Genomic DNA, 27,331 nt, shown 5'->3' with positions numbered 1-27,331 from the left:
AGTGTGTCCTAAAGGTTTGTAAACCAGAAAGCAAGAACTAAAAATATATTTAAAGAAAAACCATCTCATTTTAAAAACCAATCTCAGGATTTTTGAATATTCAAGTCTCTCAACAGCGGCCGGCGCCAGATGCTTTAGAGGGAATACCGGAATAGGGCAATTTATGGAGTGATCCATTCCCCGTCATCCACTCCCAGGTTCGGACAGTAAGAGGTTTAGAGACACCTGCAGCATGGGGCTGCATCCCTGAGCATGGCCATTAGCCACTGCTGGACCTATCCTCCGTGAATGTTCTCTAATGCTTTTTTTTTTTTTTTTGAAGCCAGTGATACTTTTAGCCCTCACAGCATCCCCAGCAAGGTGTGCTGGGTGAAGAAATATTTCCGGTTGTTGGTTTCCAATCTGCTGCCTCTAGAGTTAACCCGGACGCCTGGTTCTTCTTCTGGTCTGGCTCCGTGCCCCGCGGAGCCGCCAACGTTTCAGAACATCCTCCGGCCACTCACCCAGGCACTGGCAGCTCTGCCCCCGCAGACAGGCGAGGCTTGCCCGGGCGTGCCGGGCCGAGACGAAGGGGAATCCCGGGCGGAAAGGGAAGCAGCCACTGCGGAGCGGGCTCCGAGGCGGGACTCTCCGGGCTGGCCGCCGCATGCGGGTGCGCGGCGCGCTGGGAAGGCAGATACCGGGCGCGGCTGGGCCGGCGGATAAGCGGCCCCTGCGGGCAAGCGAGCTGCGGCCGGAGCGCCTCCTCCCCGCGGGCGGCCGAGCACCATGGCCGCGGCCTCGGCCTCCGAGACCCTCGAGCTGAACGGGCAAACCGGCGGCGGCGGCGAGCGAGCGCCTCCCGACAGGGTAAGGAGCAGCGCGGGGCCGAGTGGCGCATCCTGCGAGGCGGGGCTGGACCAGCTCCCGGCCTGGGCTGAGGCCTGGCGGCTGAGAGGGACCCGGGGCCGTAGCGGCGCAGGCGCTGTCCGACCCGGCCAAGGCGCGGGGGCTCTGGTCGGACAGGCGCGGGGCTGGCTGCCGCTGGGCCCCGAGGCGGGAGATGGGTCAGGGGCTGACAAGCCAGAGGTCAAAGCGCTGGCCCCAGAGAGGGGAGTGGGAGCCAGGCCCTTCACCCCGCAACGAGACGGGGCTGAGCGAGCCCCTGCCACCGCTGCCCGCGTGTGCTCCGGGCTGAAGGGAGGAAACCCATCACCTGCCAAGTGCGAACGGAGGAGAGCGGGAGCAATCTCTGCCCTGCAAAAATATGCCTTAGGTTTTAATCCTGAACCCCATTCGATGGGCGTATTGTGTCCTGGGTTAAATTTAGGAAGAGCATCTAAGATTTGAGGTGCAAACGCCTCCCCCCCATTTCCATGTACTTCAGTCAGTCCCTCAGGGAATGGATAATATAATTTGCATTTATCACACTAAAACAGACTGCAAACGGCATGCAAAACTTTTTAAGTTCCTTCTTTGCTATTAATTTACCTAGAAGCAGGATTACACCTGTTCTTTCCCTTCATATATATGAAATAAAACTATGATTAATAAAGTGCTTTCTGTTAGAATATAATACAGCGTGTTCCTATTCAGACTTCCAAGTTTGCCTATGGAAAGGTAGTAGAGAATTGTTCTTCCTCTCTCTATATGCTGGCCCGCCACTCCCTGCAGCTCCCATTGACCGGGAACGGCAAACCGCGGCCACTGGGAGCTGTGGGGGCCGTGCCTGCCGACGGTCAACGTCAGCAAAATGGTTTGTGGCCCACAATCAAATTCTCCTGACGGGCCGCAGGTTGTCCACCACTGCTGGAGCTGCTACCTTCCCTTGCCAACTGCTGTTTCAGCACACTTGTTCATCCCTGGACATTGTCATTAAATTAGAACATAAGCTTTTCGGGGCTGGGACCATATCTTTCTACATATTTATACAGTACTTAGGCCAATGGGGCTCCAAACCAGAAGGTGGCCTTTAGGTATTACAATATTACAAATAATAAACAATGTAGTTCTATTAAGTTCAAGGGGAGTTTTTAGGAAATGTGTGTGCTATAGCTTGCTATCAATTCTAACCAGAGACTATTTGCCACAGAATCACTCACTACCGTGCATATACATAGGAAGGATGTCTTTGCTAATGAATATATGGCTGACTCATAGCAGTATGTGACCAAGGAGTAATTCTACAGTATTTAAGGGAGATAGGAACTCCAGTAGCTAGTGGAATTTGAGTAAGGACAGCTGATTTAAACTGAAGCCACGGCTCAAATATTTAGCGGATAGTGCTTACTACAAATGTCAGTTGTTCATATCCCCTTTGGAAATCTGATTCTGAGACTATTTTGAATGCCTTGAATCTCAAATATACTATAGTTGACCAGAAAAAAAAACTTTTAATCTATTCCTTCCAAGATTGGCAGAACATTTCTCTAGTAGAGTTTTTCTGTCTTTCCTGCTTGAGTGCACAGCTTTTAAAACAACAACCCCTATTTTCTAATTTTCTTACAGTCACATTTGTGTAAGCTATTTTTGAATAGACTGCTCACTCAGCTTGATGGAGAAATCTCTCTTTTGGCCTGAAATCTCCTGCTTTGTCTATTCAAAATCTATGTTTTAAAATGCTGAGACATTCATTATCCACTGAGAGCAGCACAAAGGAGCATAGGAAAGTTGATTAACTGTCTGTTTTTGTTTGTCCTCAGCCTTGAGGCTGTTCAGCTCCTAGCTCCAGGTATCCAGTCCCGCTCATCATACAGCCCTCCACTCAAGCCTGTGCTCACTCTCCACCTCCTCTTAGGTAGAGCTGCTGTGAGAAGCAACAGGATTGAGTGCATTTTTCCTTCCCTACAGAGCAGCTCTAGCAACTCAAGGAGAAGCAGAGAGGTCCTCTTTATGCACCTGAACAGTGAGGAGGATAGAGAAGAGACCAAAAGAGGTTCAGGAAAAGATGTGTGTGTGTTTGGGGGGGGGGGGGGACGGGACGGGACGGGTGCCTGAAGTGAATTACTTAGGATTGTTTGTGAATTTTTCATGAATCAGTCCAAAGAACTGAACAAAAAAAACCCAACAACCACCTTCTACCACTAATTGGATGAATAGTTGACAAATTCCTAAATCACAACATCTGTCTGTAAAGTATTGAATCCTCTACTTGAAAAAAGGCTTGTCTCTATGCAAAAGTTTTTTCTTGGTGTAACGGAAGGTGCAAATTTAAACTGATCTAGTGTGGACACTTATCCTGGTATAAGAGAACCTTTTTTATGGTTTAGCTTAAGTTGTTTGTGAAGGGGGTTAAGCTAATCTGGAAAAAGCCACTCCTATGCCTGAATAAGAGTGTCCATATAGAACAACATATCAGTATAACTGTAGCTGTATAATTGGTAAAACTTTCCCATGCAGTCAAGGCACAGGCACATCTGTGTAAGATTCCTGTTCCCACCTTGATGAGCCCTGTGTGTGATGTCATATAGCCTTCCTTACTGGCATAAGTTCTAAAGCAGATTGTCAAATACTGGAAAAGTACCACAATAAAAAAAAAGTTGGTTGATTTTGGCATTACTCATGTCTGATCCCAAGTCAGGCTTGATGTACTTGAGTCAGAATGATGAACTGAAAAATTCTCTTTAGAACTGCCAATTCCTCATTCATCTCATTTTAACAGAAAGGAATAGCTTTGACTAGGTCATGTTAACACAAAGTGGGGATGTTTTTCCCTTTCAGTTTCTGTTCTTGGAATTTTTCTATATACTTTAGTGGGTTTTCTGCTCTTGCTTTATATTCTGCCATCTGTAGTTACTGTTCCATTTGTGGCAAACCTTTCCCAAAGAAACTGACACACAATCAGTCAATTAAGATATCACATGAAGAATAAGCAGCTGTAAAATTAATTGCCAAGAATATTTAAAACCAAATAATTCTATAAAGTAATGTTGTAGAGGTATTTACAAACTTTAATCCTCCCATTACACCTGAAATAGGAAAGTGTCACTTTTGTTTTGGCAGGGGCGGGGAGGAGGAATGAGGCAGAGGCTAAGGGTCAGATTTTCCAAAAAAGCTCAGATCCCTTTAAGGGTATGTCTACACAGCAAAGAAGAACTCGCAGCTTGCCTGTGCCAGTGAACTCCGACTTGCGGGGCTGTTTTATTGTTGTGTAGAGTTCCAGACTCAGGCTGGAGCCCAGGCTCTAAGACCCTGTGGGGTGGAGGGTCCCAGAGCTCAGGCTATGAGCCTGAGCCTGGAAATCTACACAGCAATAAAACAGCCCAAGCCCGAATCAGCTGGCACAGGCCAACCATGTATTTTTCTTTGCTGTGTCGACATACCCTTGGATACCTAAAAAAGGGGGAAGCACTCAGCACCCAACAGATCCCACTGTGATATCTATGATCAGATTTTAAGAAGAGCTCAGCATGGTGGATAACTGGGAGCTAAGCTCTTCTGAAAAATCAAGCCTCCATTTTCGATGCTAAGCACTATTGAAAATCTGGCCCTTATTGACTAGGCCAGGACCCCAAGGGATCTATCTATATGAGAGAGATATATTAAGAGCCAGAAATTCCTATCTTCTATGGTTAGGCTAGATTGTCACGCCTTTGCTCACAATGAGTAGTTCCTTTCTCACTTTTAGTAGAGCCTATTCTTCATTATTCCAATTAAAGTCAGTGATCCTGCCTGAGAGATTTTTTCAAGAGCTTTTAATGCAAGTGCTGCTGGCAATAGCTAATGAGGACAAGAAATAGAAAAATATGGAAGCTGTCTCAAAAGTTTTCTGATAGCTGGTGTGCTATCTCACTGTATCAATACACACAGTATATTCTGTCAGATGAATAAGCTACCAAAGAGAGGAAAAATAAACCTAAAAGTTGCATAGCAAAGCAAGGGATATTAATGTCACATTGTAGCCATTCATACATTTATAGTTTTTTTTCTGGCTAGAAAGATATGCAAAGCAGGTATTTTCACTATTAGCATCCATAAGCAAATGTTAATAAAGAATACTGAGGTGTCCTGGCAGTCTAAAACTATAATGAACAAACTTCAATACATGTGGGAACCTGAAATAATTATTCTGTTCTTCACTAGAATGAAATGTGTCCTGAAGCATTACGTATTTCAAATGGAAACTCTGTCTCATCTAATGGCTAGTAGTAATTATTTATAGCAAATGCAACATGTCAACAGAGCTTTACAAACACACAACACAACACAGCACAGTCAGCTTACGATGTAGTTCTGACAAATGCTGTAAGACCAAATAGCTGTGGAGTGGAGAGATGGAAGGTGAAAGCCAGCAGTCTACAGATGCTCTAAAAATCATTTTAAAAACAAGTTCTCATTGTCTTAAATTATTAAAACTGATTTTTAGAGTTGGCTTTTTCAGCATTTTTGTTGGTTTACTTTTTCCATAGCCGGTCAGTTTGGGTAATAAAAATATTCCAAACAGGATTTGAGAAAAGAAAGACGACTTGGCATACACGAAAGATGAAGCTGTTCTAAACGTAGGGAACAGACCGTAAAGAAGTACAGATTCAAAAGCAGGATGAGCCGCCAAGGGAATATTTAAAAACCTAAAACCTCTGGGGAGAGAGTCTACCCTTATCTGCTCAATGCCCAGACTTAAGCTACTCATTTAGGGCCCAATCCTGCCTACCCCAAAACTCATTAGTTTTACAATATTAAAATCCTCATGGAACAAAGATGCACAAGTCAGTGATGCTTATTGGCAAGGAAACAGTTACACAGAGGACTATAAAAGAAAAGGACCAGAAGAATGAAGATTTGAATCTGGGCAGAATCTGATAATGCTCCACACAAAGCAAAACCCATTGGAGAACATGTGATGTGCCATATGATTACAGGAGTCAGACCTCTAGTACCCTGCATTTATCATCTGGATCAAGTTTAGTTCTCAGTTGTAGTAGTACTTTTAAAACTTATTTTGAAGCTATCAGAATGTCTGCAAGCCACAGCAGGGCTCTGTGAAAACCTGCCACATTAGTTATCTTGTCTTCCAGAATGGTATTCCCAGATTTCATGAGCTTTGTAGTTAGAACTCTCATGTGCGATTATAAAGCATCATTAAATAATCATATTGGCTCTGAATATTCATTTTCTTCTATAGAGTTTGTGTCATGCAGAGAAAATATTAGTTTGTATTAAAGGAGAAACCTTTGCTGTTTCACCACATAGGGTGGTAATTATACTGCTTCAGGGCCTAATCTTGCTCTCAGTGAATTTATTGACAAGACTCCCACTGATTTAAAATAGAGCAGGATCAGTCCCTCCCTTCCCTTTGAATTTAAGTCTGAAAGCTAAACGCAGCCCTGGCATGGGCTTCAGTGGAGTTGCTTCCGCTTACAGTGGTTTTGAATTTGGTCCAATATCTTTTGTAAGAGACAATAGTATATAGTTATACACTCATTCTTTGGAGCAAGTTCTACGTAAGCATTAACGCAATACATTAACATGCAGGGACTGCATTCTTGTCTAATCTGGGAATGATGGCAGATTGGGAGGCTTTCCTGAATCTGGGTCTATTTAAGTATGTTCTTATGTGCTGCCCTTAGTGCAGTCCTGAATAGGGATGGACTTAACTTCATGCATACACACTTTCCCGAATCAAAGCCTTAATACAGAAATGAAAGGAAAACATGATGCAGGGAAAAAGAAATCTAGCATGAATGGTTTTGTCTTGATTAAATAAGTTGGATTTGTTTTCCTTTTAAAACCCTTTACTACTTGATATGCATTGTCGTCTTGATTGCTTTCTAAGGAATTCTGTATTGTCTTTATCTGAATACATTATTAATCCCACTTTTTCCTTTTCTTTTTTAATAATGTTGCTATAATAATACTCTTGATTTTAGACCTGTGAAAAACATCTCAGATGTGATCTCACCAGCTCTCACAAGCTAAGCATCGTTGAGCTGCATTAGCACTTGAATGCCAGACCTCTAGAGAAAATGGAGGTACTACTTTAGGAAGTGGTGTTGATGAGGGCTTGTCTACACTGGCAAGTTTCTGCACAGTAAAGTAGGTTTTTGAACTCAAACTGCAGACGTGTACACACTGCCAAGCCACTTTGTGCACAGAAACTCCTCCGTTGCAGTGCTGCAAAAAAACCACCTCAACGAGAGTCGTAAGGCTATTTGCACAGAGGCTCCAGCGCTCTATTGCCAGTGTAGACACTTGATTGCTTTCTGCGGCGTAATTGGCCTCCGGAGCTGTCCCATAATGCCTCAAGTGACCGCTCTGCTCATTGTTTTGAACTCAGCTGCCCTGGAGACATGCGCCCCTCCCCTTTCAAAGCAGGGCTGATGTTGGGGTTTCCCCCTCCCCCTGCCTCAGGACTGGTTGCTTCCTGCCGCTGTCTGAACTTACAAGACAACATGCTGACACACTCTCTGTCCCCCAAAACACACTCTCTCCACCCCTTCATACACACACACACACACACTCCTTGTCAAACTCTCCCCCCCACCACTTCAGTTGAAAAGCAGCTGGCAATGTAGTAGGATGCCCATGGAACAATGGAATTGGGAAACCTGCATCATGTGATGCTGTGCCTGCCCCATGAGGCATTGCAAACCCTTCCCAAAGAACCCTGCGGCCAGTTGCACAGTGGGATAGCTACCACAATGCACTGCTGTCTTTGCCATGGCAAGACCTGCTAATGTGGATGCTCTCAAGCGTCACAAGGAGCACAGTGTGGACACGCAACAGCGTTTTAATAAAAGTGGTATAATTTGTGGTGCAGAAACATGCCAGTGTAGACATACCCTAAGTTCCGTATGTGGTATTCTTCTATCTGAGTCAGTAGTTAACTAGTGGTTGAGTGTGGTGTTGTGGGCATGGTCCTTTGGCGGTTTTATCTTTGAGGAGATAGAAAAACAAGAAGGTCTCAACCATCTGTTGCATAGCTGCCACCATTCCAAAGATTTTCCTAGGCATAATACTGAAAAGCAGCAAGGGTTCTGGAGTCTTTTCAGGACAGAATGCCTAAAACAAGATATTTCTGGTTGTGAGTGACCACATAGTTACCCATCATATTTCTGATTGGTGAATGAGAGAGAGCCGGGGAAGCTGCGATTGACAAACAATTATGTAATCAGCTTAATGGTGTAGTTACAGGGATAACATTTCGACTTAGACACTGGGAAACTAATAGATTAGGTTTATGCTTAAAAAAAAAAAAATCGGGAAGTTGTCCCCCTTCCTCACTTTTCTTCTATGGGGATTTTGTGCTTTGCAGACAGAAAGTATTGTCTATTATATACACGCAATGGGTGAAGTTTTCTGAATTGGCCAGTGCTTTTGGATACTTCAGTTTCTGGAAGCCCAACTTGAGACATGGGGCCTGATATTCAGAAGCACAGAGCACTCACAGCCCCAGTTGAAACCCACAGGAGCTGTGGGTGCTCAACGATTCTGAATCAGGGTCAAAGCGTCTCAGATTGGATGCCCCAAATTTGTATTGTGTGCACACAAATCAAAGATTGCAGTATATGCAGAGAGCTGGAAATTGAAGTTTAGTTTAACAGCTCTGAACTGTTGGTTTTCCAGTGTGGTCAGTTAAGGATAGATTAACAGTCATAGAGCTTGATCTTGCAAACCCCAATTCATGTATATGAGTAACTTCATTCATGCTGTCAAGTATCAGAGGGGTAGCCGTGTTAGTCTGTATCCACAAAAACAACGAGGAATCTGGTGGCACTTTAAAGACTAACAGATTTATTTGGGCATAAGCTTTCATTGGTAAAAAATAAATCCGTTAGTCTTTAAGGTGCCACCAGACTCCTTGTTGTTTTCATTCATGTTAACAGTCCTATAGCTCTCAATATGCACAAGCATTTGCAAGATCTGGCTCATAACTTTTAACTTTCAGGTCTCTGTTGATTTAGAGCATGTTCTAAAACAAACAACTCTGAAACCAGTATTTAATTCTATCCTCTTAGAAAGCAGGTGTATGATGGGAGAAATGTAAGAGGCTAACCAGAACAATAGCTGCATGTAAGCCAGAAGCAAAAGGGCATACATTAAAATCTCCAGCGCGTGAAGTCACGTGCATTTTCTTTCATACATGCAAGGGCACAAGAAAGTCACAGAAGTGAACTTTAACATCGTTATGGAGCGAATGAAAGAAATGAGTGTTCAGTGGTGCTGGTGTTTGCAGACTAATTTCCAGTGTGGAGAGGTATCCACATAAAAAACCAGCATGCGAATTGGTACTGACACTTTTACCTCTCCTGACAGTGTAATTGGTACCCTTTTGGGGACTCTCAGCAAAGGCCAAAGTTTGAATAGCAAGACTAAATTCCTCTTCCCCCCATCCCCCTATCAGCCATTCCTCTTTGTCAGACTTTAGGCATGTTAGTGTGCTAGTGTGTGGAAGCTTAAGTAGACAGCGTAGGTTAGTGAATGAACAGGGAAGTTTGGTCTTCAGGCTTTTCAATCAGGTAACTTTCACCACTGAGTCAAAGAGCAATAAAAGCTAGAGCCTTACTATAATACACACAAGACCGGACTAAAGAAAAGGAGTACTTGTGGCACCTTAGAGACTAACCAATTTATTTGAGCATAAGCTTTCGTGAGCTACAGCTCACTTCATCGGATGCTGTAGCTCACGAAAGCTCATGCTCAAATAAATTTGTTAGTCTCTAAGGTGTCACAAGTAGTCCTTTTCTTTTTGCGGATACAGACTAACACGGCTGCTACTCTAAGACCTGTATGTTTAGCAAACTGCCTTGATATTTGTTTTCAAACTTTACCTGAAGTGGATACTGTCCCTGAGTTGCAACTAAAAGCCAGAGCATTTTTGTTGTTGAGTCATCGGGTGTAAGGAATAAGGCTCTTTTTACAAAGGAAATCCCCATGAACTGGAAGGCACAGGGTCAGAATGGTCAGTAAAAACAAGTAGTTGCAAAATATTCTTTTACCCACACAGTTGCCAGTAAAATATTACTAAAATTAACCGTACTGTGGGGAAATAAGCATTGGGTTACTCGTTACCCTTTTAGTCTTTTGGTAAAGATTTAAGAGAAGGAAAACAATGCAACTATTCTGATGTAGTGTCTTAATTAGTTGGCTCCCCACAGACGAGAGTAAACACTGCTGGTGAAGACAGTGGTCCCACAAAAGGGGCTGCAAGATGCTGGGTGGGTGGGAAAGCTCTGTCAATGAAAAACGAAGCTGTTCAGCAAATGGTTCTCACTGCTCTCAGAAGAGCCACAGAGATTGGAGATGGGAAAGCTTTTCACAGCTCTCCTTTTCAGAACAAGCTAAAGAACACACGGCACAGACAAACATGGTTTGTGCCCAGATGTCCTGATTTTTTAGGGACAGTTCCAGTATTTGGGACTGTATCTCATATGGGCGCCTGTCATAAATATAAAGGGAAGGGTAAACACCTTTAAATCCCTCCCAGCCAGAGGAAAAACCCTTTCACCTGTAAAGGGTTAAGAAGCTAGGATAACCTCGCTGGCACCTGACCAAAATGACCAATGAGGAGACAAGATACTTTAAAAGCTGGAGGGGGGGGGACGGGGACAACGGGTTCTCTCTGTCTGTGTGAGGCTTTTCCGGGACTAGAACAGGTCAGAACTCCTGTAAAGAGTTAGTAAGCAATCTAGCTAGATATGCGTTAGATTCTGTTTTGTTTAAATGGCTGATAAAATAAAGTTTTGCTGAATGGAATGTATATTCCTGTTTTTGAGTCTTTTTGTAACTTAAGGTTTTGCCTAGAGGGATTCTCTATGTTTTGAATCTGATTACCCTGTAAAGTATTTGCCATCCTGATTTTACAGGTGATTCTTTTACTTTTTCTTTAATTAAAATTCTCTTAAGAACCTGATTGCTTTTTCATTGTTCTTAAGATCTAAGGGTTTGGGTCTGTGTTCACCTATGCAAATTGGTGAGGATTTTTATCAAGCCTTCCCCAGGAAAGGGGGTGTAGTGCTTGGGAGGATATTTGGGGGGGTGGGGGGGAGGGAGGAGAAGTTTCCAAGTGGGCACTTCCCCTGTTCTTTGTGTAACACTTTGGTGGTGGCAGCGTTTAACCTAAGCTGATAAGAATAAGCTTAGGGGGTCTTTCATGCAGGTCCTCACATCTTTACCCTAGAGTTCAGAGTGGGGAAGGAACCTTGACAGCGCCTATTACCCCACACCCCCTGTCCCACTTGCTATCTGGTCACCCTATGCAGAGCTCAGATACCAGCTCTGCTGTGGCAGACGTGCGTGCATGCTGGTTGTTAACATGGAAGTGAATACACTAAGATCTTGTTCACATGAGGGCTTCTTTGAAACCATTCTCAGACACTTGTGAGGTTCCCCCCCCCAAATATAGTCAGTAACTTGTCTGTACTAGATAATTCTGGTGGTAGGAGCATGGCATGGGATTGCATCACACCACACTGTGACTAAAGATGCAGAGTATTTGCAGTGGTGCAGAAACATGCCAGTAGTATTGATGTTTTAGTTCCTTGGAACAAGACTCACCATCATCACATCCAGCACTGGCTCACGGCCAGAGGTGAAAGTAAGCCATTATGCCCTGGTACGGCGTACTGGCAAGAGCCGGTGTGCTGTATTAAGGCAGCCTGGCTTCCCCAGGGGGCAATTTAAAGGATCTGGGGCTTCCAGCAGTGGCTGGCGCCCCAGGCCCTTTAAATTGCCTCCAGAGCCCTGTTGTTGGAGCCCTGAGGTAGCAGCTGCGGGGCTCTGGTGGCTATTTAAAGGGCCAGGGATTTTTCTGCTTCTACCACCCCTGCCCTGTAAATAGCCGTTGGAGCCCCACCGGCGCTACTCCAGGGCTCTGGAGGCTATTTAAAGGACTGGGGTGGTAGAAGCAGGGGAGCCGCAGGCCCTTTAAATAGCCCCCAGAGCCCCAGGCTGCTTCCGCTGCCCCGGTGGGAGAGGGGAGGGGAGGGGAGGGGAGAGGGCAGTTACCTTACAGGGTGGGCTGGGGCTGGCTCTGACCCCCTCAGCCCCGCCCCTTCTGCCCTAGGCTCCACCCCTTCTGGGGGCCAGAGCTGGCCCCAGCGTCCTGGTAAGTCACTCGACTTACTTTCACCCCTGCTCATGGCAGTGCTCATGTAAACCAAGACCACATCTACATTAGGCAGATCGCCCAAAGTTATTCATCCACTGGTGTAGCCCCACGAGCGATGGCGACAGTGCTAGCTGTGGTGTAGTGCTGAGAGTTGCTTACATTTTTTATTGCACGTCATCTAGACCTATCCAAGTAAGGTTAGCTGCATATTGCAGGGATGCAATTCTCTGGTGTGTGCAAGGCTATTAAGGTACGGCACTGACTGTGAGGCAGAGAAACAGCTTTATCCCAGCCACATTTATGCAGAGAGCTCCAGGAAAAAAGGATGGGGAATATATTTCATAGAATTGTCTCCCCACTACTCCATAAGCTGTCTGGCAGCAGGTGTCCTCTCACTGCTCCTTATGGATCTTTACACAGTGTGGGTAAAATAAGCATGTTGGAAAAAACAGTAAGGGAGACAGATCCTAGACATGTGCATGGAAAGAACCTTCTGTAGCTGGATCTTACCCTTCCTGTATACATTTGTAGAAAGGGGGAAATACAGTCGCACCATCACTCCTGCCCCAAATACCAGAGGGCCCTCTGAAGATCCAGCCTTTCACTGGCTGGGGGAGGGTCTCTCTGTAGTGGAAACACTTAATCTATCTTGCACTCACTGGAAAAGGTTACTATCGTTGGAATCTGTGCCCATTTATTTGTAGTCTCCCCTCTGTGTGGGAAGCTCCTTAAAAAGGGCCAGGCACTGGCTGAGGAAGTGCCGCCAGCATTAGCAGTATTTCAGACTGCAAGCGAAGGGGTAATTGTAGCACAGATAGGCAAAGCCATGCTAGCTTTAATCTAGCTAGCATTGGTAACAGTAGAAATGGGGCAACAAAGGCTGGCATCCAGAGTACAAACCCTGCAGGAAGCCTGCGTACACTCTGGTTCCTAGCCTGTAGGTAAATCTGGGCCATCACATCTACACTACTATTGTCGTCCAGGCTAGCTAGATTAAAGCTAGCATAGGCATGTCTATCCACGCTATAGTCACACCTTCACTTCGCAGTGTAGACATAGCATAAAGCTGCATTAGAACTGGACAGAGTCACAGGGTGCCAGGAGCCACTGCAGAAGTGAGCAATCCCAGCTCTTCTGCAGGGGGCAAATGTTGCCCTTGTGGAGGGGAAAAGGTAGATACCCTGTGGTTTCTGAACAGTGCTTATAAAATGGAAAGCACTGGTTAAATACGTGGCACTGTTACAGCATCGTTGCAGCGAGCACTGGATGGCATTTTATAGCCGCATAGCAAAAAGCATTTTGGACAGTTATTGTAAGCCCAGTTCAAGCTTTAGCATAGACCTTGCTTCTGTGTCTCACTTTGCTTTAGGGAGAGGGATAGCTCAGTGGTTTGAGTATTGGCCTGCTAAACCCAGGGTTGTGAGTTCAATCCGTGAGGGGGCCATTTAGGGACCTGGGGCAAAAATTGGGGATTGGTCCTGCTATGAGCAGGGGGTTGGACTAGATGACCTCCTGAGGTCTCTTCGAACCCTGATATTCTATGATTCAGGCTTAAATCTTCTAAAGCCAAGAAGCTGCAGCACAGAGACCTAATTTACTGGTACCTGCCAGCTACATGCTGTTTCTTAATCACAGTATGAAATCATTTCCTGCTTTCCTCCTACATAGTATTTAAACATAGATATTGCTATCTAACATGCCTTTTTTTCCCCGATTCTAACTGCCGTAGACAGCAAAGCCTCTGCAGTACTACTGACTAAATCAGTATTTTCAGCAGTTGCCTTAAACTGATCTTCCAGCATGTCAATCTTCAATTCTGACACACTAATCCATGCACTGTTTCTTTCCTCTTCCCTTGCCAGATGGGAAGTACCTCTCCCTAATGAGGGAGTGGAAGTTACTGGAACTTTTCTGGTTACATTTTCCCTCTCCCCAAATAAAAAGCGATAAATACCACCATTTCCTCAGCTAAAGGGTGTTTGGAAATACTTTCATACAGTAGAGGACTGACATTTTTCAGTGGTGAATTTGTTAACTTGTTAGAACAGCTGCATCTGAATTTCCGAGAGTGTTAGAGTCACCATATAAAATGTCAATAGTAAACTTAAATGGGACATGAATTCAGTGGAGTGGACACTAGAATATCAAGTGTAGGTATTCTCTCCATGCCTTACTTTCCCCGCTATTTAAAGTAGTTATTGTTGAAAAGCAACTCAAACCCAAATTACTGTACTTGTTTGCTCTATGAGCCACAAAAGCCCAAAGCACAGTGCTCAACAGAGGTGCTCTGCAGTAGCTCAGAACAGGAGGTCGGTGACTAAGGCTGTCTATTGACCATAACCCTTACGTGGGGCTGGAACCCAGCGACCACTATAATAGACGATTTAATGAATCAGGATATTAACCCTCCATGTCCCCCATCCTCCCAGGATGTTTAAAAATGTGGGAGTGCTTTTCCTGGTATAAGGACTGGGCCAAGTTTCACTCTGATGCGTGAGCACCCTATTGTATCCACAGGTGGAAATTAAAGCGGAATGAGTCCCAGTCCATTTACATGTAGTTAATGAAGAGTTGTGTATTAAAGTAAATTATTTAAGGCCATGTTCCCACTCCCATTGAAGCCAAAGGGAAAACAGAGAGAGCTCCAAGACTGGGCCCTAAAGATTTTATTGCAATATGGATAGGGAACAGGGCCGGTGTAACCACTAGGCAGCTGCCTAGGGCGCCAAGATTTGGGGGAGCCAAAAAGCGGTGCCCCCCCAAATTTTTTTTTTACACTATTGCCAGAAAACAAATGAATAAAGAAAAGAGAACTGTTGTTGAACTTGCATTTTAACTTGTTCTCTTGTACATTACAGCTATAGCCTACACCAACTCTGCATTGTGGGCATGAGTGTACTGCTTCACTATAGTACAAAGTGGCAAGGACGTCATTTTTCTTGTTGTGTGCAGCCATCACCCATTCTGACAGCCTGTTTATAATGCTACGTTCACTAGTTTTCGGAGGTTGTCGACTGAGGCTAACTATTTTTGTTGAGTTGTTTCAGATCTAAGACTCTTGCAATTGCTGCTGCATCATTTTACTAATACTTTGTGTCAATTGTGTGTGTATGTTCAGTATCTGAGTGTATATGTTTATCATGTGCAAATGTGTGTAGTTTGTTGAAATTTGTCATATAGATTGTCAGTTGTTGTATGATGGAGTATCCGCCATTCTAATTTTATAAATTTTATTAACAATAATTGGATAGTCTAAAGGTAGAATAAAACGTAGTAGATTTTGATATGAAAGAATGAATGAAGTATACGTGACTAAAAAGGGTGTATTTCTGATTACAATCAATATTGCTTAATTTTAAGGAAGAGTCATCTTGATCTCTTAATAAATGTTTACGTCACACAATTGATGAAATTCAAATAGTGACTCAGGAAGTGACATGTATTCTCTATCCTTTACTTTTAATAGTGAACAAGAAAAAGAACTGATAGGAATAAAATTTAATTTTTTTTCGTTTTCAGTTGTTGCAGCCTCATGGCAGATAGAGAAAAATTGTCTGGGGCACAATTTCGTAAGTGGAAGGCAGACAAGCAAAAAGAAGAAAGAATAAATTTTCAAGCCGAATGTGTATTAATTCTAATGAACAATGCCACGTTATGCAGTATTCATTTTTGAAAGTTTATAATAAGCGATGCTCTGGGGGAAGGAGAGAGGGGGCGCAAGGTGGAAGTTTCGCCTAGGGCACAAAATATCTTTGCACCAGTTCGCAGTCTGCTTTCTTCATTTAGAATTGGAGCCTGGGTCAAACCAATCTACTATTTACCATAGGTCAAATATTGCACTCTAAGTCAGTTTCTTTGGAAGGAAGAAGCAAACAATTAGCCAGCAGATACCTGAACAGATAGTTATGCTTCCTCAGTTATGAACTTATTGCAAAACCTCACAAATGGGATCAGTTTTATAGTCCATAAAAATTTTTTTTAAAAAAAGTTATTTTCAATAGAGTCACACAAGCCAAATTCTGCTGTTACGCTTGTGCAACTTTTTGATGTTATTGGCATTATATGTTTGCAGCCACAGGCAGAATATGGCCTATATTGTACAATTAATAATAGGTGATATTAGTTTAAGTCTTTTTGCTCAATAGTTCCAACATTTATTTTGTGCTGCTTTTCCTTGAAGGTAATGGGAACACAGCCACAAGGGTTTTCACTTCTGTTAGGGAGACGGTATCATTCGAGGAACTGTAATGTTTATATAAGTGATTCAGTAGCATGTGTCCATGTCTTCCCCCACAGGAAACTGGGGCAAATAGGGTTGGGTTTTTTTAAAAAAAAATTTAATACCATGGGAGCTAAACAAAACTAAAGAAATAGATATTTCTGACTGACTGAAGTTTTGATCTGAAAAATTAACACTTCCTCTTTTCACCAAGTCTCAGTAATCCTCTGTGTGAGGCTATGATTACATGGCTTCATTCCCATCACTGCTGTCTCATGACATTTTTCTCTCAGTACATTATTTAAATTGTGTCCAGAGAAATGAGGTCAAATTTTGCAGTTTGTTCTCTTGCAAGGAACTGGGCAGTTACGTGATATAGCATAAAACATTTAATGCACTGAAATTTTTCTAGCTTCAAAGACAACAAGCACAGGATGGACAGTGGCAGAACTGGCTTTGAAACTGGAAGTTTGGATGCTTTGATCACAGCCACTGACCAGTTTAATTAGAGAGTGTCTTCTGAATTTGAAATAACCTTTAAATAGAGACTTTTCCCCACAGTGCTTAGCCTTTCCAAAGAAAACATTTATATAGTAAAAATATCCCTAACAAATGGGAGTTAAAAAACCCAAAACCAAAAAACCCCAGCCATGACACTTTTTATAATCTTTCAAAAGAAATTATATTGAAGTAGTTAGAAACCAAAGATGTGGACAAGAGGGAAGCTCATATACAGTCAGTCACCCAAGAGAAAAGGAAGTTGTTTGCATAATTAAACATTCAGTAAGGAAGAAGAGTTATTAAATCAGACATCAAAGGTCTATATTCTGCTCCCTCTTATGCCTGTGCAACTTCATGGAGGTGGGTAGAGGTGCCTGGGTATACAGTTGTGCTACATGGGTGTAACAGAAGGCATAATTTGGTTCATAGTTTTAAGTGTTTACCAAGGGCCAGATTTTTTAAAGAGGTCAAAGGGAGGTAGGTGCCTAACCTGCTTTGAGAGAGACAAGGTGGGTGAGTTAATATCTTTTATTGGACCAACTTCTGTTGGTGAGAGAGACACGCTCTCGAGCTTCTGAAGAAGAGCTCTATGTAAGCTCAAGAGCTTGTCGCTCTCACCAACAGAAGCTGGTCCAAATAAAATATATTAACTCATCCTCCTTGTCTCTCTAATACCCTGGGACCAACACAGCCACAACATAAGCTGCTTTTGGGCAGTTTTGAAAATCTCACCAGGTGCCTAATTCCTTTAGAAATCTGTTGCCAATGACAGTTTTACTGATATCCTAAAGGATGAGGAAGGAAAAAAAGCAAGAGAGAACAGACCTGCTATGTCTACTGCTTTCCCCAATAGATTACTGCTTTTTTGGCATTTGGTGTTAGAAATCCCCTGACCTTTCAAAACAAAAATCCATTGCCTTTGTAGCAGGGGGTGGGGGGGAAAGTATCTTAATCATCTCCCATCACATGAGATCAGAAATGGAATATCCACATACGTATTGGGGTGGGCACAGCATGGGAATATCCACCAGTGTATCTGGATGGCACAAAGGCTTATGCAGCAGTTTAATCCAACAAATCCTCAGATAGGATTATTGAATGACTCAGGTGGTGCATAGGTCTTGTCCCACATAGGGAGGAGTTTCATCCAGTATAGTGGGTGTTTAAAGCAGTGGCTCCCAACCGTTCCAGACTACTGTACCCCTTTCAGGTGTCTGATTTGTCTTGCATATCCCCAGGTTTCACCTCACTTAAAAACTACTTGCTTTCAAAATCAGACCTAAAAATAGAAAAAAAGTGTCATAGCACACTATTACTGAAAAATTGCTCACGGTCTCATTTTTACCATACAGTTATAAAATAAATCAATTGGAATTTAAATATTGTACTTACATTTCAGTGTATAGTATATAGAACAGTATAAACAAGTAATTGTCTGTATGAAATTTTAGTTTGTACGGACTTCGCTAGTGCTTTTTATGTAGCCTATTGTAAAACTAGGTAAATATCTAGAGGTGTTGATGTACCCCCTGGAAGACCTGTGTGTACCCCCAGGGGTACACGTACCTCTGGTTGAGAGCTGCTGGTTTAATGTATAGCCCTGGTTTTAAAAATGTTTAAAAGCAGTCCAATTTCTACACTTCTCAGCCTTTAGATTATGCAGATTCCCCAAACTTTCTGTCTCTTGTGACATGGAAATTCTGATGCACATGCTTCTAACAGTTAGTACATTGTATATATCTGCCTTAAGTCCAGGCATAATCTATTGCTCCTTGATGAGAGGATCTTGGTAGGTGTGAGCACACAGAAACAGATGAGAGCAGTACAGGGATGAGCAGAACTATTAGGGAAATCAGTCCCTGGTCCAGAGTCCCTTCTTTAGCTCGCTATCCTGTTAAACTTGACATATTCATAACTGGAATTTTTTTTAACTTTCAGCCTAGACCACAACGCTGGCTGCAGGGAAATGGACCCATTAATATGAACCACTATGCCAATAAGAAGAGTGCTGCAGAGAGCATGTTGGACATTGCTCTTCTGATGGCCAATGCATCCCAGTTGAAAGCAGTAATGGAGCAAGGACCTTCCTTCTCATTCTACATCCCACTTATTGTTCTCATCAGCATATCCCTCATACTTCAAATTGGCGTGGGCGTGCTCCTGATATTCCTTGGTACGTATTAAGAACATTACTATTTATTTTTCCTATAGGATTAACCCTGTTTTTACATTTTCCTTTTGGAAAGAAAGCTATTTGAATGGCTTTGTCTCAGAACAGGTTAAAATTCAGCTACAGAATACAGGAAATGTTTTTGGTATGTTGGCTTCCTTTTCACTGGGGAAAGTGGATTGCCGATAAGCTTCCTCATTTTTAATTGCTGACTGCAGGAAAATAGACTATTATTTCAGTGAGGCTGGAGGACCAAGGAACATAGTTAAATACAGTGCACTTTAAACAACAACAAAAATCTATATAGGGCAGGCTCTTTATGCACCATAGCTTCATGCAATTAGAAGCAACAGAGTCTTAAGGAATGACCAAAAAGTTATTCTGTAGCAACATCAGTAAAAGAGTAGATTACACCTCCTCCCCAACATCTTCATTAGAAGTGACACTACAGTCCTCCACCGCCACATTACCAATGTGACAGACTAATAGTGGTACCCTAGTTGTTTTCTTTAGTTTATCACTAGTTACACCCCCACCCCAAATTTCTTTTACACTGATGCTGTACATGGCTTTAACGACTTTAAACCAGTGTGAGTGAAAGCAGAATTTGGTCCTGAGTACTAGACATCAGCATAAGGCTTGGTAAGAATAAAATGAACTTATTTGAAAACTCCCAGCCTTATGGGGTAAATAGGGGAACTGATATTACTTTGCATGTACCATAAATGGCATTAAGGAGTATTTTAGAATACTGACATTCTGGTTATCACACGTATCGTACAAAGAACAATGGAAAGATATAGTCAAGGATGCCAAAGTCGTTACAGGTTTTGACACTAGTGATTTTTAGAAGTATTAACTGGACTTAAAGCTAAGAAGAAGAGATTCACTCTTTATAGCATCTCTTATTGGTATATAATCCCTTGAAAGAAATGGATTGACAGCCATAAGCTATTAGAGAATTGTTCAAAGGCAAGATCCTGGATTCTATTTGAGGAATGGTCTAGCTAACAAACAGCTAAGGTAGAATTTCTTCACACCAAAGACATGTCTAACCCACGATCAAGCCACCATCACTTCATCTTGACTTTTGGGCCAACAGGACATGTAACATCAGAGTAAAAGCTGATATGTCTGTGCCTGGGGACCATCTTCTGGACTGGCGAGGAGATTCTAGCACAAGTATCAAGATCACTTTGATTTTGAACTTATTGTCACTATTAATATTCATTATTACCAGTGTTACATGTGTCTGATTACTGGTAAGACTAAAGAAAACATCAGTAGAGAAAGCATTTATACTTTTTCTGAAAAATATTTAAGATGATATATTTATTATTAGGACTTATTTAAAGATAGAGGGTGAAATCCTAGCTGCATTGGGCTTCAATGGGAATGTTGCCATTATATGAAATAATTTGGATTAAATCAAAGGGACTGATCTATGTAGAATCCGAGTTCTGCTTTTTGCATTTTCTATTATCCTCGAATTTACAGACCCCATTGCCGTTTCATGCAGCTGGAAATTAATACAGCATTTTTATTGATTTTTTTCAAAATACCAACATTTACTGTACCAGCACTAGGAATTTCTGTATTTATACTGCAGATGAAAATCCAAGACCCAAGAACTAGTTATCCAAGTTCTGAGTTTAAAGTTAGACTCCTTCTAAATTAACAGAGCAACTGTGTTGTGTGGGCAAAGGGCTTGATCCTGTGCTCCTTATGCAAAACACTGACCTCAATAGAAGGGATGTGCATGGAGGGTGGGTGCAGGGGAATCCATTTCCTATACTCCAATCCCAGGGTTGCATTAGTGGTCCAGTATCCATTTTGGTGGAAAATTCCAAATAAATGGTGCTAACGGACTATAACCTAGAATTTGCTAACATGCGTCTCTGGGGTGAGAGTGGAGAGCACCAAGGAATTATGCAGCATTCTTCCAAAACATTTTTGAAAGTAGAATCATTTGCATTGTCACTATCAGAATCTTTGGTAGTCTTTGCATATACTTTGCCATCACAGGAGTGAGATGTGTAGTGAGATTCCAGCATCACTTTGCAAAGTTTTTAGAAAAGGCCTGTATCTGGGGCTGTAACATTCATAAGAATCACCTAGTCAAAAGGAAACCGACACCGAAAATATCTGCAGCTCAAGTTTAAAGAGTTGACCTGAGATGCTTATGCAAGTTGCCAGAGGACAGGCTTAGGTTTTCCACCAACAGCCCCTCAATAAGAGCCTGTGCCACAGCCCATTGAAATAAGTGGGAGTCCTACTGACTTCAGAAGGCATTGGATCAGCCCCTTGCTACTGACAGCTGTATATATATAAACATTTCTCAGGTAGATTTGAAAGGCTCTTCTTTTGAAATTAAGCCTGTAAGATATTTGTGTTTTTCCATACGTAAAAAGGAGAAGTCTGGAAAGCAGAAGCCAGAGTTCACACAGGGCACTTAAAGAACCCCTCCACCCCACCCCTGATTTCTCATTGGCTGCTATTTTGCTTAATTAGCTTTCTGTGCAGCACAACTGAGGAGGCAGCCTCCTGTTCCAAGGAGGAAGTTCCCAGTTAGTGAGGATGCATGGGCTGTGGTGTCTTGGATACGCCAATGGCACCCAGCTTTGTTTCTCTCTCTTCTCATCCAGCCAGGAGAGAAGAGTGCCTTTGCCAGTGTCTGGAGGAGATTGGGGAATAGAGATCTAACTGGCTGTGACTCACTCAATTCAGATAAGACAGGAATGATGATGGGTTACAGCAGTGGTTCTCAAACTTTTGTACTGGTGACCCCTTTCACCTAGCAAGCCTCTGAGTGCGACCCCACTTTTAAATTAAAAACACTTTTTTATATATTTAACACCATTATAAATGCTGGAGGCAAAGCGGGATTTGGGGTGGAGGCTGACAGCTCGCGACACAACATGTAATAACCTCGCGACTCCCTGAGGGGTCCCGACCCACAGTTTGAGAACCCCTAGGTTAGAGAAAGCAGCCTGAATACATGGCAGAAATTAGATCTTTAATGTCTTTGATTGTTGCTGAGAGACTGGTTTGAGCCCCATTGCTGCTGAATAATCCATCTCTCAGCAGTGGCAGACACTGCTTTTTAACATTTACATCTGGCTAGCAGGCTGCAATCTTCTTTCAGATGTGGACCTTTCTTCTCTAACCCATACCTTTTGTCAACCTGTAATGTGTTCTATTTGGGGGCTACACCCAAACTGTTCAGAAGCTAGAGATAAGGCAGCTGTGTAGCAGCCCACTTAGTAAACAGAGTGGTGTTCAGCCAGCACATTTAGCTGGTGCTTTAAGATTAGCACTTGCTGCCTGTGAATTTCTAGATGTGTCAAGTGTTGGCATGACTTATAGAGCTCTGAATTGCTTAGGGTGTTCCTATTTGAGAGGCTCTTCCCCAGTGACACACTGCCACATAGGTGCTGGAACTAGGGATGCTGGGGGTGCGGCCGCACCCCCTAGCTTGAAGTGGTTTCCATTCTAGACAGGGTTTACAGTTTGGTTCAATGGCTCTCAGCACCCCACTATGCAAATTGTTCCGGCACCCCTGCACTAACCACAGTGGAGATCAAAGCAGTCAAGTTGGACCCCTCCTTGGTATAAATGAAATGAAGGCATGAGACACTGTAAAGGCAGCTTGCCTTTCACAGTGCAGATATGTCTGCTGCCTCAGTGTACGGTTGTTGGACAGACAGGTTAGCTCTCTGGCCAAACAAAAACTTCCCCATCCCCCCCTTTCAGGGTAATGGAAGTTGAAGCCATTATTCAGTCTCTTTCCCTTTGTTATAGATCAGTCCCAGAGTATGCCAGTTTTCACCCTTCTCTAGAGAAGATCAGCAACTCTTCTCCCTCTTTCTTCCATCCTCTCCTAGAAACTCCAGCTTTGAAAGAGGGGGCGACAAGCGCTCAGTCCAACACCCAACCACCCTCCCCAAATGTGTCCTTGCTCAAGGCTGCTCTTGCTCCCAGGGTTCTCTTCTCCAGCTATCCAGCTTTCTAGGCAGCTTCCTCCAATTGCTCAGATGAGGCCCAGAGTGGTCTCACTGGGAGGCAAAATATATCCTGGCACTCCTTCCCATCATTCCTTGCTGTGAGCCTCCAACTCCCATCAGAAGTGGGAACAAGAACTCTGAAGAATTCCCATGTTCTGGATTGAACCAGCAACAGGGCCATGAGCCTGCCATAAAGGGCCAGTATTCCCTGTCACAAACACAGACCAAGTGCAGAATGGGTCTGCTATTTGAGAAATAAGTTTGCTATTTCCTTCTGGTTCTAAACTGATGGAAGATTACACATGGCCTGTCCTTTGGAGAGACTGGTTTTCTGCACACTTTTCCTTGAAGGTGCCATGGCAGCGTTAACAACTTTTTAGAACGGGGAAAAAGAGAGTATTTTGAAATAGTTTAGGCTGCCTGAAATGATAGTGGGATTGGATTACTATGACAAAAGGAGTAGGAATAACTGTACTAAAGAACGGTTGAGGTTAGCTGCATGTTTCGTACTATAATAATGAAATAGGATTACTATAATTCCATCTGAAATCTCAGAGTTCTGCTTTACTAGATGGAGCTGTATTTTACCTACTTCCTCGCCCCCAATTTTGATGAATCATCAAAATGACATTTCTCTGTAACCTGATGTCTAACACATGAGATCCTCTAGGTACATATACATTGTCTTTTTTCCCCCTCCACCAGCAGCCAGCCTTAATAAACCCTTTTCTTAAATACTACAAGAAAGGAGTTGTAGTTCATTTGTCTGGAACTGCCATGCATTACAATGATCCAGGAGATGTTAGAAGACACACCTCCACACACACAAATGACAAGCATGCTACCAGCGACGCTACATAACCTGTTTTTTCAGGGTTGCCTACGGGGTTAACTCCCAACAAGTTTTAGTGTCAGTGTAGGTGCAGAGTAGCTGAAATGGTCAAACCGTCCCCCCACTACTGCCCTACAGTGTTCTGGCTGGCTTGGGAAGTCTCTCACAGCATGCTGCTTCTGGGAACAGAGCCGAGAACTATGGGACAGATCCCCAGGAGCCTTTGGAATCGAGGGAGTTTAGGGCACCACTAGCACGGACGCAGGGCAAACCTGCAATGGGTCATAAACTAATTCAGCATGACTAGCCGGGATTCACTGAACCATTTGTAACTGAGTTAGTTTAAGTACAAATGGGGTCAGTAGTTCTTCAGTGTTGACAATGCTCACATGTAGGGCCCTACCAAATTCATGGTCCATTTTGGTCAATTTCATGGCCATAGGATTTTTAAAAATAATAAAATTCATGATTACAGCTATTTAAATCTGAAATTTCATCATGTTGTAATCGTAGGGGTCCTGACCCCAAATAGGATTTGTGGGAGTGGGTCGCAAGGTTATTGTAGGGGGAGGCTGCAGAACTGCTACCCTGACTTCAGCGCTGCTTCTGGCTGGGCACTGTCTTCAGAGCTGGGCACCTGGCCTACAGGTGCTGCCGCTCTCCGCTGTCCAGCTCTGACGGCACCGCAGAAGTAAGGAGTGGCAATACCGTGACCCCCCTGCAACTCCCTTTTAGGTCAGGACCCCCAATTTTGAGAAATGCTGGTCTCCCCTGTGAATCTGTATAGTATAGGGTAAAAGCACACAAAAGACCAGTTTTCACGGTCCGTGACGTGTTTTTCATGGCCGTGAATTTGATAGGGCCCTACCCATATGCTAAAAAAACCCCACCCTGATTTGTATAACAGAATTCGCAAACTGCACATCAAGGGGCTTTGGTAACACTGTTTATGACACTGTTGCTGCCAGAGCCTGCATGGTACTTAACATTTTATTCAGATTTCTTTTGTTTATATAATTTATGTATTTTACTACCAACCAAAGTTAGAGGAAGATGTCCTCTCATTAGTTCTCTTTAAGGGCCTGATCCAAAGCCCACTGAAATCAATGACAGTCTGCCCACCAACTTCAATGATATTTGAATCAGGCTATAAATTACAGAGCCCCTGTTTAGAGAAAAAGTGGTCAGAGGAGATTTTTGGCTTGCCATAATGCTGAACAGTCCTGCCAAATTTCACACAATCCTACACAAGCATATTCATATTTAATATTACTCATATATACAGTTTACAAGATCTGAAAATGAGGCCTACACCAATCTAATTTTATCTTCTCTTATTTGTCCTCCCCTCAGCAGTTAAAGCAAGGAAAAGTGCAAGCAAAGAAAAGAAAACAATGTTGACACAGCTGATGCTCAAAATAAGAGTGACTGCAAGCTGTGATGCTTTGAAATTTCACTCTCTGTTAATGTATCATAGATGAAATAATGCTCCTGCTTTCTAAAAATAAGAACCAGAAGCCGTAGGAATAGCCATCAGTGGGTAGATATGGGGGCAGGTACAGAGATCTCCTATTGGAACAGATGGGAGAGAGATGATTGGGCTGTCTAGAAAGGATATACAGCCCATTCTGGCATAAGAGGCTAGACTTTACCGGTTCTCATTGGTAGATCATCTGATAAATGAGTAAAGACAAGTTTTCAAGAGGTAAAGTAATAAAAAATATTTAAATTTTGCATTATGACAGTTTTCCTTTTGGAAGGAAAGAAATTCAATGTACTGTAGGGAATATTAAGAGCTACAAGTGTTGGGGATATCTTTTCTGTAGGATACATTCTGCATCTAGCTACACATAGCAAGTCAGTGGGAGCTGCACAAATGTATCTAAGAGCAGAATATGGCTCTTACAGTATAAGAGGATATTACATATTCATCACAAATGAAATTAGTCCTCAGATTTTGCAACATTGGCTGCAATGCTAACTTCCCTTTTTGCAGGACGGATGGGTCTGGCATCTAGTGAGGGGTAAAGAGAAATCTTTATATAAGATAAATAATAAAAAGCTTTTTACCATGTATGTTAATGTGTTTTGATAGTAAAAATACCACTTTTCTCTTTTCCTTTCAAGTAAAATATGACCTTAATAACCCTGCAAAACATGCCAAGCTGGATGTCCTCAATAACCTTGCAACTGGACTGGTGTTCATTATAGTAGTTGTGAATATTTTTATCACTGCCTTTGGAGTGCAGAAACCAGTGGCTGAGACAGCCTCAAGACAGTAAGTGACAAGAAGGTGAGTTATGATCCTTTCAAATTTTTTTCTATTGCCTTCCACCCAACCGACAGTACCCACTCATACAGCCTCCCACACTCCTCATCAGAGCCTGAAAATCATGGTTTTTTTGAACCTGGCCATTTCCCCCTTTAAAGTTTATCTGTATGATCTCTGTAGAGAGAGAACAAGTGTATTCTTCACACTGTTCTTGAATGAGATTATAAATACTAGGGATTATCAATGAATTTGATACTGGATTTTGACTGCAAAGCGCAAAAAAAGACTTAGGCATATAGAAGACAGTTTTGTACTCCAAGAGGGGCCCCTCATATGTTCCCTCTGTGAAGTCGTAGAGAGCATGCCTCAGGAAAAGCCACTCCTTCTTCTCAGTGCTCACAAAGCCAAATCAAGGGACTGAAAACTGTACTTTTACCCTTCTACCACAAAAGCTTTTTTACTAGGCAGGTTTGCATTTGCAGTATATTGCTATGCCAGTCAGTTATTAACACATAAAAGACTTTATCCAAGTTACTGGTATGGTTTATTGTTAACCCAATACAATGTTAGGCAGCAGTAGAGATGTTAGACTTCATTTACTGTGCCCTGTGGTTTTCCCAGGATGCACTTCTTCCTGTTTGTAGGAAGCCCAACCCAGGAAATTCTGCACTATAGGTTGCTTTGATAAATGTGGTAGAACTGTGTTATTTCCCCCACCCGAGCAGTGTAAGGCTACTCCTCAATGTGGAAGGTACTTGAAAATAAGAGGCTCTGATTTACCCTTCTATGTAAGCATAGAAGAGTTTGTGAAAGATCAAAATGTAGATCTCAGCAACATTGAGAGGCTGCATTCTGGCTGAAATTCATCACAGCGCAGAAGGCAAGCCCAAGAACAGGGTACGACTACCATCACACTTACACCCTCAACAGAGGATTTAAATTGTATACCATGTGCCTTGCTTTGGCCCTCTGCACAGGGGGGCATGTCCTCTTAATCCCAAATCCCTTTTCAAGAAGGCCTGTGGACGAAACCATTGCATGGAACTGCCAGTAGTAATCCCATAGTATGCCAGATCCCCACACTAATCCCACATGACACTGCACAGCCTCATACACATCACCCATCAGATGGGCAAGCTCCAGAAACAGCAGCAAAGACAGTTACATTAATTTTATTTCAAAAATGTAACATTAAAAAGGCATCCATATATTTGCTCCAAGTGCCCTGCCAGCTATTCAAAATTACGAAGTCAGAACAACCATCTCAGTCAGCCTCATCCCTTCTACAGAGTAGCATTCTCTAGCATT

General features: G+C 42.9%; 1 protein-coding gene across 1 annotated transcript in view; it reads left to right on the top strand.

Moving 5' to 3' along the window:
• The first annotated feature begins 435 nt into the window (after positions 1-435).
• The window catches only part of NINJ1 (ninjurin 1), a 34,174-nt gene continuing 7,278 nt past the window's right edge, over positions 436-27,331 (top strand). Inside the window, exons 1-3 of the mRNA XM_077822625.1 lie at positions 436-849; positions 18,684-18,918; positions 25,879-26,044. Coding sequence (XP_077678751.1) covers positions 769-849; positions 18,684-18,918; positions 25,879-26,033 — 471 coding nt within the window. The 5' untranslated portion in view covers positions 436-768 and the 3' untranslated portion in view covers positions 26,034-26,044. The remainder of the gene's footprint in view (positions 850-18,683; positions 18,919-25,878; positions 26,045-27,331) is intronic.

This window comes from Eretmochelys imbricata, chromosome 7, assembly GCF_965152235.1.
Source record: "Eretmochelys imbricata isolate rEreImb1 chromosome 7, rEreImb1.hap1, whole genome shotgun sequence".
NCBI classification, from domain to species: Eukaryota; Metazoa; Chordata; order Testudines; family Cheloniidae; genus Eretmochelys; species Eretmochelys imbricata.
Note: the sequence above shows the minus strand (reverse complement) of the source record. Positions and strands in the feature narration are given on the sequence as shown.